Below are 13,962 nucleotides of genomic sequence, written 5' to 3'. Positions count from 1 at the left end.
CAATCCTGATACTGCCTGCTTTGCTGTGTTTATCTCCCTCCTAATGCTGCCTGCCTTGCTGTGTCCCTCTCCCTCCTGAAATTGCCTGCCTTGCTGTGTCCCTCTCCCTCCTGATACTGCCTGCCTTGCTGTTTTCCCTCTCCCTCCTGATGCTGCCTGCCTAGCTGTGTCCATCTCCCTCCTGATACTGCCTGCCTTGCTGTGTAGCTCTCCCTCCTGATGCTGCCTGCCTTGCTGTGTTCCTCTCCCTCCTGATGCTGCCTGCCTTGCTGTGTCCCTCTCCCTCCTGATGCTGCCTGCCTTGCTGTTTTCCCTCTCCCTCCTGATGCTGCCTGCCTTGCTGTGTCCCTCTCCCTCCTGATGCTGCCTGCCTAGCTGTGTACCTCTCCCTCCTGATACTGCCTGCCTTGCTGTGTTCCTCTCGCTCGTGATACTGCCTGCCTTGCTGTGTTCCTCTCCCTCCTGTTCCTGCCTGCCTTGCTGTTCCTCTCCCTCCTGATGCTGCCTGCCTTGCTGTGTCCCTCTCCCTCCGGTTACTGCCTGCCTTGCTGTTCCTCTCCCTCCTGATACTGCCTGACTTGCTGTGTCCCTCTCCCTCCTGATACTGCCTGCCTTGCTGTGTCCATCTCCCTCCTGATACTGCCTGCCTTGCTGTGTTCCTCTCCCTCCTGATGCTGCCTGCCTTGCTGTGTCCCTCTCCCTCCTGATACTGCCTGCATTTGCTGTGTCCCTCTCCCTCCTGATACTGCCTGACTTGCTGTGTCCCTCTCCCTCCTGATACTGCCTGCATTTGCTGTGTCCCTCTCCCTCCTGATACTGCCTGACTTGCTGTGTTCCTCTCCCTCCTGATGCTGCCTGCCTTGCTGTGTCCCTCTCCCTCCTGATACTGCCTGACTTGCTGTGTCCCTCTCCCTCCTGATACTGCCTGCCTTCTGTGTTCCCTCTCCCTCCAGTTACTGCCTGCCTTGCTGTCTTCCTCTCCCTCCTGATACTGCCTGACTTGCTGTGTTCCTCTCCCTCCTAATGCTGCCTGCCTTGCTGTGTCCATCTCCCTCCTGATACTGCCTGCCTTGTTGTGTCCCTCTCCCTCCTAATGCTGACTGCCTTGCTGTGTCCCTCTCCCTCCTGATACTGCCTGCCTTGCTGTGTTCCTCTTCCTCCTGATGCTGCCTGCCTTGCTGTGTCCCTCTTCCTCCTGTTCCTGCCTGCCTTGCTGTTCCTCTCCCTCCTGATACTGCCTGACTTGCTGTGTCCCTCTCCCTCCTGATACTGCCTGACTTGCTGTGTCCCTCTCCCTCCTGATACTGCCTGACTTGCTGTGTTCCTCTCCCACCTGATACTGCCTGCCTTGCTATGTTCCCTCTCCCTCCTGATGTTGCCTTCCTTGCTGTGTTCCTCTCCCTCCTGATGCTGCCTGCTTTGCTGTGTTTATCTCAATCCTGATGCTGCCTGCCTTGCTGTGTTCATCTCCCTCCTGATGCTGCCTGCCTTGCTGTGTCCCTCTCCCTCCTGATACTGCCTGCCTTGCTGTCTTCCTCACCCTCCTGATGCTCCCTGCCTTGCTGTATTCACCCAGCCTCCTGATGCTGCCTGCCTTGCTGTGTCCCTCTCATTTCTGATACTGCCTGCCTTGCTGTTTTCCCTCTCCCTCCTGATGCTGCCTGCCTTGCTGTGTCCCTCTCCCTCCTGATGCTGCCTGCCTAGCTGTGTCCATCTCCCTCCTGATACTGCCTGCCTTGCTGTGTAGCTCTCCCTCCTGATACTGCCTGCCTTGCTGTGTCCATCTCCCTCCTGATACTGCCTGCCTTGCTGTGTTCCTCTCCCTCCTGATGCTGCCTGCCTAGCTGTGTACCTCTCCCTCCTGATACTGCCTGCCTTGCTGTGTTCCTCTCGCTCCTGATACTGCCTGCCTTGCTGTGTACCTCTCCCTCCTGATACTGCCTGCCTTGCTGTGTCCATCTCCCTCCTGATACTGCCTGCCTTGCTGTGTTCCTCTCCCTCCTGATGCTGCCTGCCTTGCTGTGCCCCTATCCCTCCTGATGCTGCCTGCCTTGCTGTTCCTCTCCCTCCTGATGCTGCCTGCCTTGCTGTGTCCCTCTCCCTCCGGTTACTGCCTGCCTTGCTGTTCCTCTCCCTCCTGATACTGCCTGACTTGCTGTGTCCCTCTCCCTCCTGATGCTGCCTGCCTTGCTGTGTCCCTCTCCCTCCGGTGACTGCCTGCCTTGCTGTTCCTCTCCCTCCTGATACTGCCTGACTTGCTGTGTTCCTCTCCCTCCTGATACTGCCTGCCTTGCTGTGTCCCTCTCCCTCCTGGTACTGCCTGCCTTGCTGTGTTCCTCTCCCTCCTGATGCTGCCTGCCTTGCTGTGTCCCTCTCCCTCCAGTTACTGCCTGCCTTGCTGTCTTCCTCTCCCTCCTGATACTGCCTGCCTTGCTGTGTTCCTCTCCTTCCCAATGCTGCCTGCCTTGGTGTGTCCCTCTCCCTCCTAATGCTGACTGCCTTGCTGTGTCCCTCTCCCTCCTGTTACTGCCTGCCTTGCTGTTCCTCACCTTCCTGATACTGCCTGACTTGCTGTGTCCCTCTCCCTCCTGTTACTGCCTGCCTTGCTGTTCCTCTCCCTCCTGATACTGCCTGACTTGCTGTGTCCCTCTCCCTCCTGATACTGCCTGCCTTGCTGTGTTCCTCTTCCTCCTGTTCCTGCCTGCCTTGCTGTTCCTCTCCCTCCTGATGCTGCCTGCCTTGCTGTGTCCCTCTCCCTCCTGTTACTGCCTGCCTTGCTGTTCCTCTCCCTCCTGATACTGCCTGACTTGCTGTGTCCCTCTCCCTCCTGATACTGCCTGCCTTCTGTGTTCCCTCTCCCTCCAGTTACTGCCTGCCTTGCTGTCTTCCTCTCCCTCCTGATACTGCCTGCCTTGCTGTGTTCCTCTCCTTCCCAATGCTGCCTGCCTTGCTGTGTCCCTCTCCCTCCTGATACTGCCTGCCTTGCTGTGTTCCTCTTCCTCCTGATGCTGCCTGCCTTGCTGTGTTCCTCTTCCTCCTGTTCCTGCCTGCCTTCCTGTTCCTCTCCCTCCTGATGCTGCCTGCCTTGCTGTGTCCCTCTCCCTCCGGTTACTGCCTGCCTTGCTGTTCCTCTCCCTCCTGATACTGCCTGACTTGCTGTGTCCCTCTCCCTCCTGATACTGCCTGACTTGCTGTGTCCCTCTCCCTCCTGATACTGCCTGACTTGCTGTGTCCCTCTCCCTCCTGATACTGCCTGCCTTCTGTGTTCCCTCTCCCTCCTGATACTGCCTGCCTTGCTGTGTCACTCTCCCTCCTGATGCTGCCTGCCTTGCTGTGTCCCTCTCCCTCCTGATGCTGCCTGCCTGGCTGTGTTCCCCCAGCCTCCTGATGCTGCCTGCCTTGCTGTGTTCCTCTCCCTCCTGATGCTGCCTGCCTTGCTGTGTCCCTCTCCCTCCTAATGCTGCCTGCCTTGCTGTGTCACTCTCCCTCCTGATACTGCCTGCCTTGCTGTGTTCCTCCAGCCTACTGATGCTCCCTGCCTTGCTGTGTTCCTCTCCCTCCTGATGCTGCCTGCCTTGCTGTGTTCCTCTCCCTCCTGATGCTGCCTGCCTTGCTGTGTTCCTCTCCCTCCTGATGCTGCCTGCCTTGCTGTGTTCCCTCTCCCTCCTGATGCTGCCTGCCTTGCTGTGTTTATCTCCCTCCTGATACTGCCTGCCTTGCTGTCTTCCTCTCCCTCCTGATACTGCCTGCCTTGTTGGGTTCCCCCAGCCTACTGATGCTGCCTGCCTTGCTGTGTTCCTCACCCTCCTGATGCTGCCTGCCTTGCTGTGTTCACCCAGCCTACTGATACTGCCTGCCTTGCTGTGTTCCTCTCCCACCTGATACTGCCTGCCTTGCTGTGTCCCTCTTCCTCCTGATACTGCCTGCCTTGCTGTGTTCCTCTCCCTCCTGATGCTGCCTGCCTTGCTGTCTTCCTCTCCCTCCTGATGCTGCCTGCCTTGCTGTCTTCCTCTCCCTCCCGATGCTGCCTGCCTTGCTGTGTCCCTCTCCCTCCTAATGCTGCCTGCCTTGCTGTGTTCCTCTCCCTCCTAATGCTGCCTGCCTTGCTGTCTTCCTCTCCCTCCTGATGCTGCCTGCCTTGCTGTGTTTATCTCCCTCCTAATGCTGCCTGCCTTGCTGTGTCGCTCTCCCTCCTGATACTGCCTGCCTTGCTGTGTTCTTCCCCCTCCTGATACTGCCTGCCTTGCTGTGTTCCCTCTCCCTCCTGAAGCTGCCTGCCTTGCTGTGTCCCTCTCCCTCCTGATGCTGCCTGCCTTGCTGTGTTCCTCTCCCTCCTGATGCTGCCTGCCTTGCTGTGTCCCTCTCCCACCTGTTACTGCTTGCCTTGCTGTTTCTCTCCCTCCTGATGCTGCCTGCCTTGCTGTGTCCCTCTCATTTCTGATACTGCCCGCCTTGCTGTGTTCCCTCTCCCTCCTGATGCTGCCTGCCTTGCTGTGTCCCTCTCCCTCCTGATGCTGCCTGCCTTGCTGTGTTCCTCTCCCTTCTGATGCTGCCTGCCTTGCTGTGTCCCTGTCCCTCCTGATACTGCCTGCATTTGCTGTGTCCCTCTCACTCCTGATGCTGCCTGCCTTGCTGTGTCCCTCTCCCTCCTGTTCCTGCCTGCCTTGCTGTGTCCCTCTCCCTCCTGATGCTGCCTGCCTAGGTGTGTACCTCTCCCTCCTGATACTGCCTGCCTTGCTGTGTTCCTCTCGCTCCTGATACTGCCTGCCTTGCTGTGTCCCTCTACCTCCGGTTACTGCCTGCCTTGCTGTTCCTCTCCCTCCTGATACTGCCTGACTTGCTGTGACCCTCTCCCTCCTGATGCTGCCTGCCTTGCTGTGTCCCTCTCCCTCCTGTTCCTGCCTGCCTTGCTGTGTCCCTCTCCCTCCTGTTCCTGCCTGCCTTGCTGTGTCTCTCTCCCTCCTGATGCTGCCTGCCTTGCTGTGTCCCTCTCCCTCCTGTTCCTGCCTGCCTTGCTGTGTCCCTCTCCCTCCTGATGCTGCCTGCCTAGGTGTGTACCTCTCCCTCCTGATACTGCCTGCCTTGCTGTGTTCCTCTCGCTCCTGATACTGCCTGCCTTGCTGTGTCCCTCTACCTCCGGTTACTGCCTGCCTTGCTGTTCCTCTCCCTCCTGATACTGCCTGACTTGCTGTGACCCTCTCCCTCCTGATGCTGCCTGCCTTGCTGTGTCCCTCTCCCTCTTGATGCTGCCTGACTTGCTGTGTCCCTCTCCCTCCTGATACTGCCTGACTTGCTGTGTCCCTCTCCCTCCTGATACTGCCTGCCTTGCTGTGTCCCTCTCCCTCCTGGTACTGCCTGCCTTGCTGTGTTCCTCTCCCTCCTGATGCTGCCTGCCTTGCTGTGTCACTCTCCCTCCTGATACTGCCTGCCTTGCTGTGTTCCTCGAGCCTACTGATGCTCCCTGCCTTGCTGTGTTCCTCTCCCTCCTGATGCTGCCTGCCTTGCTGTGTTCCTCTCCCTCCTGATGCTGCCTGCCTTGCTGTGTTCCCTCTCCCACCTGATGCTGCCTGCCTTGCTGTGTTTATCTCCCTCCTGATACTGCCTGCCTTGCTGTCTTCCTCTCCCTCCTGATACTGCCTGCCTTGTTGGGTTCCCCCAGCCTACTGATGCTGCCTGCCTTGCTGTGTTCCTCTCCCTCCTGATGCTGCCTGCCTTGCTGTGTTCCCTCTCCCACCTGATGCTGCCTGCCTTGCTGTGTTTATCTCCCTCCTGATGCTGCCTGCCTTGCTGTGTTCACCCAGCCTCCTGATACTGCCTGCCTTGCTGTGTTCCTCTCCCACCTGATACTGCCTGCCTTGCTGTGTCCCTCTTCCTCCTGATACTGCCTGCCTTGCTATGTTCCCCCTCCCTCCTGATGTTGCCTTCCTTGCTGTGTTCCTCTCCCTCCTGATGCTGCCTGCCTTGCTGTGTTCCTCTCCCTCCTGATGCTGCCTGCCTTGCTGTCTGCCTCACCCTCCTGATGCTGCCTGCCATGCTGTGTTTATCTCCTTCCTAATGCTGCCTGCCTTGCTGTGTTCCCCCAGCCTCCTGATGCTGCCTGCCTTGCTGTCTTCCTCTCCCTCCTGATACTGCCTGCCTTGCTGTGTTCCTCTCCTTCCTGATGCTGCCTGCCTTGCTGTGTTCCTCTCCCTCCTGATGCTGCCTGCCTTGCTGTCTTCCTCTCCCTCCCGATGCTGCCTGCCTTGCTGTGTTTATCTCCCTCCTAATGCTGCCTGCCTTGCTGTGTTCCTCTCCCTCCTAATGCTGCCTGCCTTGCTGTCTTCCTCTCCCTCCTGATGCTGCCTGCCTTGCTGTGTTTATCTCCCTCCTAATGCTGCCTGCCTTGCTGTGTCGCTCTCCCTCCTGATACTGCCTGCCTTGCTGTGTTCTTCCCCCTCCTGATACTGCCTGCCTTGCTGTGTTCCCTCTCCCTCCTGAAGCTGCCTGCCTTGCTGTGTCCCTCTCCCTCCTGATGCTGCCTGCCTTGCTGTGTTCCTCTCCCTACTGATGCTGCCTGCCTTGCTGTGTCCCTCTCCCACCTGTTACTGCTTGCCTTGCTGTTTCTCTCCCTCCTGATGCTGCCTGCCTTGCTGTGTTCCAATCCCTCCTGATGCTGCCTGCCTTGCTGTGTCCCTCTCATTTCTGATACTGCCCGCCTTGCTGTGTTCCCTCTCCCTCCTGATGCTGCCTGCCTTGCTGTGTAGCTCTCCCTCCTGATGCTGCCTGCCTTGCTGTGTCCCTCTCCCTCCTGATGCTGCCTGCCTAGCTGTGTAGCTCTCCCTCCTGATACTGCCTGCCTTGCTGTGTCCATCTCCCTCCTGATACTGCCTGCCTTGCTGTGTTCCTCTCCCTTCTGATGCTGCCTGCCTTGCTGTGTCCCTCTCCCTCCTGATACTGCCTGCCTTGCTGTGTCCATCTCCCTCCTGATACTGCCTGCCTTGCTGTGTTCCTCTCCCTCCTGATACTGCCTGCCTTGCTGTGTCCCTCTCCCTCCTGATACTGCCTGCATTTGCTGTGTCCCTCTCACTCCTGATGCTGCCTGCCTTGCTGTTTTCCCTCTCCCTCCTGATGCTGCCTGCCTTGCTGTGTCCCTCTCCCTCCTGATGCTGCCTGCCTAGGTGTGTACCTCTCCCTCCTGATACTGCCTGCCTTGCTGTGTTCCTCTCGCTCCTGATACTGCCTGACTTGCTGTGTTCCTCTTCCTCCTGTTCCTGCCTGCCTTGCTGTTCCTCTCCCTCCTGATGCTGCCTGCCTTGCTGTTTCCCTCTACCTCCGGTTACTGCCTGCCTTGCTGTTCCTCTCCCTCCTGATACTGCCTGACTTGCTGTGTCCCTCTCCCTCCTGATACTGCCTGACTTGCTGTGTCCCTCTCCCTCCTGATGCTGCCTGCCTTGCTGTTCCTCACCCTCCTGATGCTGCCTGCCTTGCTGTGTCCCTCTACCTCCGGTTACTGCCTGCCTTGCTGTTCCTCTCCCTCCTGATACTGCCTGACTTGCTGTGTCCCTCTCCCTCCTGATACTGCCTGCCTTGCTGTGTCCCTCTCCCTCCTGGTACTGCCTGACTTGCTGTGTCCCTCTCCCTCCTGATACTGCCTGCCTTGCTGTGTCCCTCTCCCTCCTGATACTGCCTGCCTTGCTGTTCCTCTCCCTCCTGATGCTGCCTGCCTTGCTGTGTCCCTCTCCCTCCAGTTACTGCCTGCCTTGCTGTGTTCCTCTTCCTCCTGATGCTGCCTGCCTTGCTGTTCCTCTCCCTCCTGATGCTGCCTGCCTTGCTGTGTCCCTCTCCCTCCAGTTACTGCCTGCCTTGCTGTGTTCCTCTCCCTCCTGATACTGCCTGCCTTGCTGTGTCCCTCTCCCTCCTGATACTGCCTGCCTTGCTGTGTTCCTCTTCCTCCTGATGCTGCCTGCCTTGCTGTGTCCCTCTCCCTCCTGATACTGCCTGCCTTGCTGTGTTCCTCTTCCTCCTGTTCCTGCCTGCCTTGCTGTTCCTCTCCCTCCTGATGCTGCCTGCCTTGCTGTGTCCCTCTCCCTCCGGTTACTGCCTGCCTTGCTGTTCCTCTCCCTCCTGATACTGCCTGACTTGCTGTGTCCCTCTCCCTCCTGATGCTGCCTGCCTTGCTGTGTCCCTCTCCCTCCTGGTACTGCCTGCCTTGCTGTGTTCCTCTTCCTCCTGATGCTGCCTGCCTTGCTGTTCCTCTCCCTCCTGATGCTGCCTGCCTTGCTGTGTCCCTCTCCCTCCAGTTACTGCCTGCCTTGCTGTGTTCCTCTTCCTCCTGATGCTGCCTGCCTTGCTGTTTCTCTCCCTCCTGATGCTGCCTGCCTTGCTGTGTCCCTCTCCCTCCGGTTACTGCCTGCCTTGCTGTTCCTCTCCCTCCTGATACTGCCTGCCTTGCTGTGTCCCGCTCCCTCCTGATACTGCCTGCCTTCTGTGTTCCCTCTCCCTCCTGATACTGCCTGCCTTGCTGTGTCACTCTCCCTCCTGATGCTGCCTGCCTTGCTCTATCCCTCTCCCTCCTGATGCTGCCTGCCTTGCTCTGTCCCTCTCCCTCCTGATGCTGCCTGCCTTGCTCTGTCCCTCTCCCTCCTGATGCTGCCTGCCTTGCTGTGTTCCTCTCCCTCCTGATGCTGCCTGCCTTGCTGTGTTTATCTCCTACCAAATGCTGCCTGCCTTGCTGTCTTCCTCTCCCTCCTGATGCTGCCTGCCTTGCTGTGTTCACCCAGCCTCCTGATGCTGCCTGCCTTGCTGTCTTCCTCTCCCTCCTGATGCTGCCTGCCTTGCTGTGTTCACCCAGCCTCCTGATGCTGCCTGCCTTGCTGTGTTCCTCTCCTTCCTGATGCTGCCTGCCTTGCTGTGTTCCTTTCCCTCCTGATGCTGCCTGCCTTGCTGTCTTCCTCTCCCTCCTGATGCTGCCTGCCTTGCTGTGTTTATCTCCCTCCTAATGCTGCCTGCCTTGCTGTGTTCCTCTCGCTCCTGATACTGCCTGCCTTGCTGTGTTCCTCTTCCTCCTGTTCCTGCCTGCCTTGCTGTTCCTCTCCCTCCTGATGCTGCCTGCCTTGCTGTGTCCCTCTCCCTCCGGTTACTGCCTGCCTTGCTGTTCCTCTCCCTCCTGATACTGCCTGCCTTGCTGTCTTCCTCTCTCTCCTGATACTGCCTGCCTTGCTGGGTTCCCCCAGCCTACTGATGCTGCCTGCCTTGCTGTGTTCCTCTCCCTCCTGATGCTGCCTGCCTTGCTGTGTTCCCTCTCCCACCTGATGCTGCCTGCCTTGCTGTGTTTATCTCCCTCCTGATACTGCCTGCCTTGCTGTCTTCCTCTCCCTCCTGATGCTGCCTGTCTTGCTGTGTTGATCTCCCTCCTAATGCTGCCTGCCTTGCTGTGTCCCTCTCCCTCCTGATACTGCCTGCCTTGCTGTGTCCCTCTCCCTCCTGATACTGCCTGCCTTGCTGTGTCCCTCTCTCTCCTGGTACTGCCTGCCTTGCTGTGTTCCTCTCCATCCTGATGCTGCCTGCCTTGCTGTCTTCCTCTCCCTCCTGATGGTGCCTGCCTTGCTCTGTCCCTCTCCCTCCTGATGCTGCCTGCCTTGCTCTGTCCCTCTCCCTCCTGATGCTGCCTGCCTTGCTGTGTTCCTCTCCCTCCTGATGCTGCCTGCCTTGCTGTGTTTATCTCAATCCTAATGCTGCCTGCCTTGCTGTGTTCATCTCCCTCCTGATGCTGCCTGCCTTGCTGTGTTCCTCTCCCTCCTGATGCTGCCTGCCTTGTTGTCTTCCTCTCCCTCCTGATACTGCCAGCCTTGCTGTGGTTATCTCCCTCCTAATGCTGCCTGCCTTGCTGTGTCCCTCTCCCTCCTGAAACTGCCTGCCTTGCTGTTTTCCCTCTCCCTCCAGATGCTGCCTGCCTTGCTGTGTTTATCTCCTTCCTAATGCTGCCTGCCTTGCTGTGTTCACCCAGCCTCCTGATGCTGCCTGCCTTGCTGTCTTCCTCTCCCTCCTGATGCTGCCTGCCTTGCTGTGTTTATCTCCCTCCTAATGCTGCCTGCCTTGCTGTGTTCCTCTCCCTCCTAATGCTGCCTGCCTTGCTGTCTTCCTCTCCCTCCTGATGCTGCCTGCCTTGCTGTGTCCCTCTCACTCCTAATACTGCCTGCCTTGCTGTGTTCCTCTCCCTCCTGTTGTTGCCTGCCTTGCTGTGTTCCTCCGCCTCCTGATACTGCCTGCCTTGCTGTGTTCCTCTCCCTCCTGCTGCTGCCTTCTTTGCTGTGTTCCTCTCCCTCCTGTTGCTGCCTGCCTTGCTGTGTTCCCTTGCCTCCTGATACTGCCTGCCTTGCTGTGTTCCTCTCCCTCCTGATGCTGCCTGCCTTGCTGTGTCCCTCTCCCTCCTGATACTGCCTGCCTTGCTGTGTTCCTCTCCCTCCTGATACTGCCTGCCTTGCTGTGTCCCTCTCCCTCCTGATGCTGCCTGCCTTGCTGCCTTCCTCTCCCTCCTGATGCTGCCTGCCTTGCTGTGTCCCTCTCCCTCCTGATGCTGCCTGCCTTGCTGTGTTCCTCTCCCTCCTGATGCTGCCTGTCTTGCTGTGTCCCTCTCCCTCCTGATACTGCCTGCCTTTCTGTGTTCCTCTCCCTCCTGATACTGCCTGCCTTGCTGTGTTCCTCTCCCTCCTTGCTGTGTCCCTCACCCTAAGGCAGGCAGTACCAGGAGGGAGAGGAACACAGCAAGGCAGGCAGTATCAGGAGGGAGAGGGACACAGCAAGGCAGGCAGTACCAGGAGGGAGAGGAACACAGCAAGGCAGGCAGTATCAGGAGGGAAAGGGACAGAGCAAGGCAGTCAGTATCAGGAGGGAGAGGAACACAGCAAGGGATGCAGCATCAGGAGGGAGAGAAACACAGCAGGGGAGGCAGCATTAGGAGGGAGAGAAACACTGCAAGGCAGGCAGTATCAGGAGGGAGAGGAAGACAGCAAGGCAGGCAGCAGCAGGGGGCTGGGTGAACACAGCAAGGGATGCAGCATCAGGAGGGAGAGAAACACAGCAGGGGAGGCAGCATTAGGAGGGAGAGAAACACTGCAAGGCAGGCAGCATTAGGAGGGAGAGGAAGACAGCAAGGCAGGCAGCATCAAGAGGCTGGGTGAACACAGCAAGGCAGGCAGCATCAGGAGGGAGAGGAAGACAGCAAGGCAGGCAGCAGCAGGAGGCTGGGTGAACACAGCAAGGCAGGCAGCATTAGGAAGGAGATAAACACAGCAAGGCAGGCAGCATCAGGAGGGAGAGGAAGACAGCAAGGCTGGCAGTATCAGGAGGCTGGGAGAACACGGAAAGGCAGGCAGCATCAGGAGGGAGAGGAACACAGCAAGGCAGGCAGCATCAGGAGGGAGAGGAACACAGCAAGGCAGGCAGTATCAGGAGGGGGAAGAACACAGCAAGGCAGGCAGCATCAGGAAGGAGAGGAACACAGCAAGGCAGGCAGCATCAGGAGGAAGAGGGACACAGCAAGGCAGGCAGTATCAGGAGGGAGAGGGACACAGCAAGGCAGGCAGCATCAGGAGGGAGAGGGTCACAGCAAGGCAGGCAGTATCTGGATGGAGAGGGACACAGCAAGGCAGGCAGTATCTGGAGGGAGAGGGACACAGCAAGGCAGGCAGTATCTGGATGGAGAGGGACACAGCAAGGCAGGCAGTATCTGGAGGGAGAGGGACACAGCAAGGCAGGCAGTATCTGGAGGGAGAGGGACACAGCAAGGCAGGCAGTAACAGGAGGGAGAGGGACACAGCAAGGCAGGCAGTATCTGGATGGAGAGGGACACAGCAAGGCAGGCAGTATCTGGAGGGAGAGGGACACAGCAAGGCAGGCAGTAACAGGAGGGAGAGGGACACAGCAAGGCAGGCAGCATCAGGAGGGAGAGGGACACAGCAAGGCAGGCAGTAACAGGAGGGATAGGGACACAGCAAGGCAGGCAGTCTCCTGCCTGTGTATTTTCTCTTCCAGCATCTGCAGTTTTTTTGTTTCTGTGTAGCAATGCTATCATTCCATCAGCCCGGGTATCTCCTGGTGCCCCATTGTCTGATGTTTAATTGCTCAATTATTTTAGGCATTGCTTTGCTTGAAGTACCGAATAAATGCAGGTTGTTGGTAAGAATGCTTTAAAATTGGGAGTGTTGCCAGTGTCCAGTTGTTAGCCTCTTCACTCCAACATTATAGTTACGCAAACAAGCAGGAAGCTCTCATGTATTTACTGCAGATGGATTTATACATTATCATGGGGTTTAACACCAACCCTCTCTGTTTAGCCATTGGGATAAAGAAATGTACCTTTTGTGGGTGTGGGCTGTTAGGTGCTGAGTTGATGGAGGCCACACTTGCGTTCTTCCAGCTGGGAGAGCCTTTTTGGGAGTGGGGCCGTGTCTGGTTCCCAGCTGGTTTCACCGTACCAATTCGGTAGCTGTCAGGAGCCAGGTACTTCTCCTTAATTTTAAGGTTGGTCCGACCTTTCACTGTTCAAATTAAGGTGTGCTGTTAACAAAAGAATCCCCCATTCTTACTGATGAAACAAGAGGCCTGAGAGAGATTCTCACTGCTGGTTGTTGTGTATTTTAATGATCTAGGTATGGATAGCAGACTAAAGCAGTAAATTTGCAGGTTAGTGAAAATTGATGGTGTTGCAAATAGTGAGAGAAATGTTTTCGACAAATAAAACAATGTAGACGGCTGAACAGAGGCAAATGGAATTTAATCTTGAAAATGAAAGGTGATGAATTGAGTGGTAGGACATTTGGAAGTATAGAGGAGCATTTCTGGATTTAAATAAAAGAAGTTGGCAATGATGCATTGGGGAAATTGACTAAAAGGCACTGGTAATGGATAGGGAAAGATCATGTGCAGGAATTACACTCTATCTGACACAAACGTCACAGGAGAGAGATGGTTCAACCATGGCTTCCCAATGAAATTAGGGATAGTATTAGGTGCAAAGAGGCAACAGACAAAATTGCATATCAAAGCAGCAAGCTTGAGGATTGAGCACAGTTTACAATTGATTAGGTGCACTTTGTGGCAGTTGGCCCAGAGCCTGAACAAGGAGAGGTTAATGCCACCGCTCCTTGTTCAGGCCGTCATCACTTCTCTTTAATTTTTTTGAATTTTTGATTTAGAATGTGAGCTGAAGTTGAGAATGGAGCTTTGAACAGCAGCTTGTTTTAAAATAAAAGAATAAAGAATTTGGTAATTGCACACGGGAATTGGTCGAGAAAGGTGATTGCAGATTCATTATTGAACAGTGCAGATGTTTCAGCAACAGGATGTGATTGGTCAGTCAAGGGGAGGTCAGTTGCTGGCCAGTCAACCACAGAGAATGTAGAGAATGAGAAGCCATAGATTGAACTGGTGATGACTGACGTGAATGGGCTTTGTTGGACAGCAGCCTGCATGCTTGGAAGTTGCTGGACTTTTTGGCATTGACCAGTTTGGGGTGAAGGGCCTGTCTCTGTGCTGTAGGACTTTAGAGTCAAGGGACTCTGGAAAGCTGTGTTTGGATTTTTACTTTCTCAATCATTCTTTAACTAAATATAAAACCAGAGTTTTTTGAGGAAAGAATCTCAGCTCATAAGAAATAAGTGAATATTCCTCAGAGCCTCCTGGATTAATGTGACTTCACAACTCAGGCATGATCAATTTTGTTTTTTTTCCATTCAAGGATTCCATAAAGACCGATGGTTTTGAATCTTTAGTAAGAATGGCCACATCTATGACCTTCACCAACCTCTGCAAGGATCATTCTTCACAAGGAACTCATCGAGGGGACTCCATCCCCCTCCCACTCGCACCATCACCGTACTGCGGAGAATCCGCACCATCCTCAGTTGCTGAGAGTCACCAAACTGCAAAAAGATAGAACATAGAACAATACAGCTAAGGAATAGGCTGTTTGGCCATGTTGTA

At 56.2% G+C, this 13,962-nt stretch overlaps 1 protein-coding gene across 1 annotated transcript in view; it reads right to left on the bottom strand.

The window, feature by feature from the left end:
* The window catches only part of LOC148142212 (microtubule-actin cross-linking factor 1, isoforms 6/7-like), a 353,137-nt gene that overhangs the window by 53,146 nt on the left and 286,029 nt on the right, over positions 1-13,962 (bottom strand). Inside the window, exons 25-26 of the mRNA XM_087976987.1 lie at positions 13,784-13,901; positions 12,337-12,518 (exon numbers count right to left, since the gene is read on the bottom strand). Coding sequence (XP_087833113.1) covers positions 12,337-12,518; positions 13,784-13,901 — 300 coding nt within the window. The remainder of the gene's footprint in view (positions 1-12,336; positions 12,519-13,783; positions 13,902-13,962) is intronic.

Source organism: Chiloscyllium plagiosum, unplaced genomic scaffold (assembly GCF_037043375.1).
Source record: "Chiloscyllium plagiosum isolate Xiang-an unplaced genomic scaffold, Cpla_swu_hap1 HiC_scaffold_30, whole genome shotgun sequence".
NCBI lineage: Eukaryota > Metazoa > Chordata > Chondrichthyes > Orectolobiformes > Hemiscylliidae > Chiloscyllium > Chiloscyllium plagiosum.
This window is presented reverse-complemented; position numbering and strand designations above follow the sequence as displayed.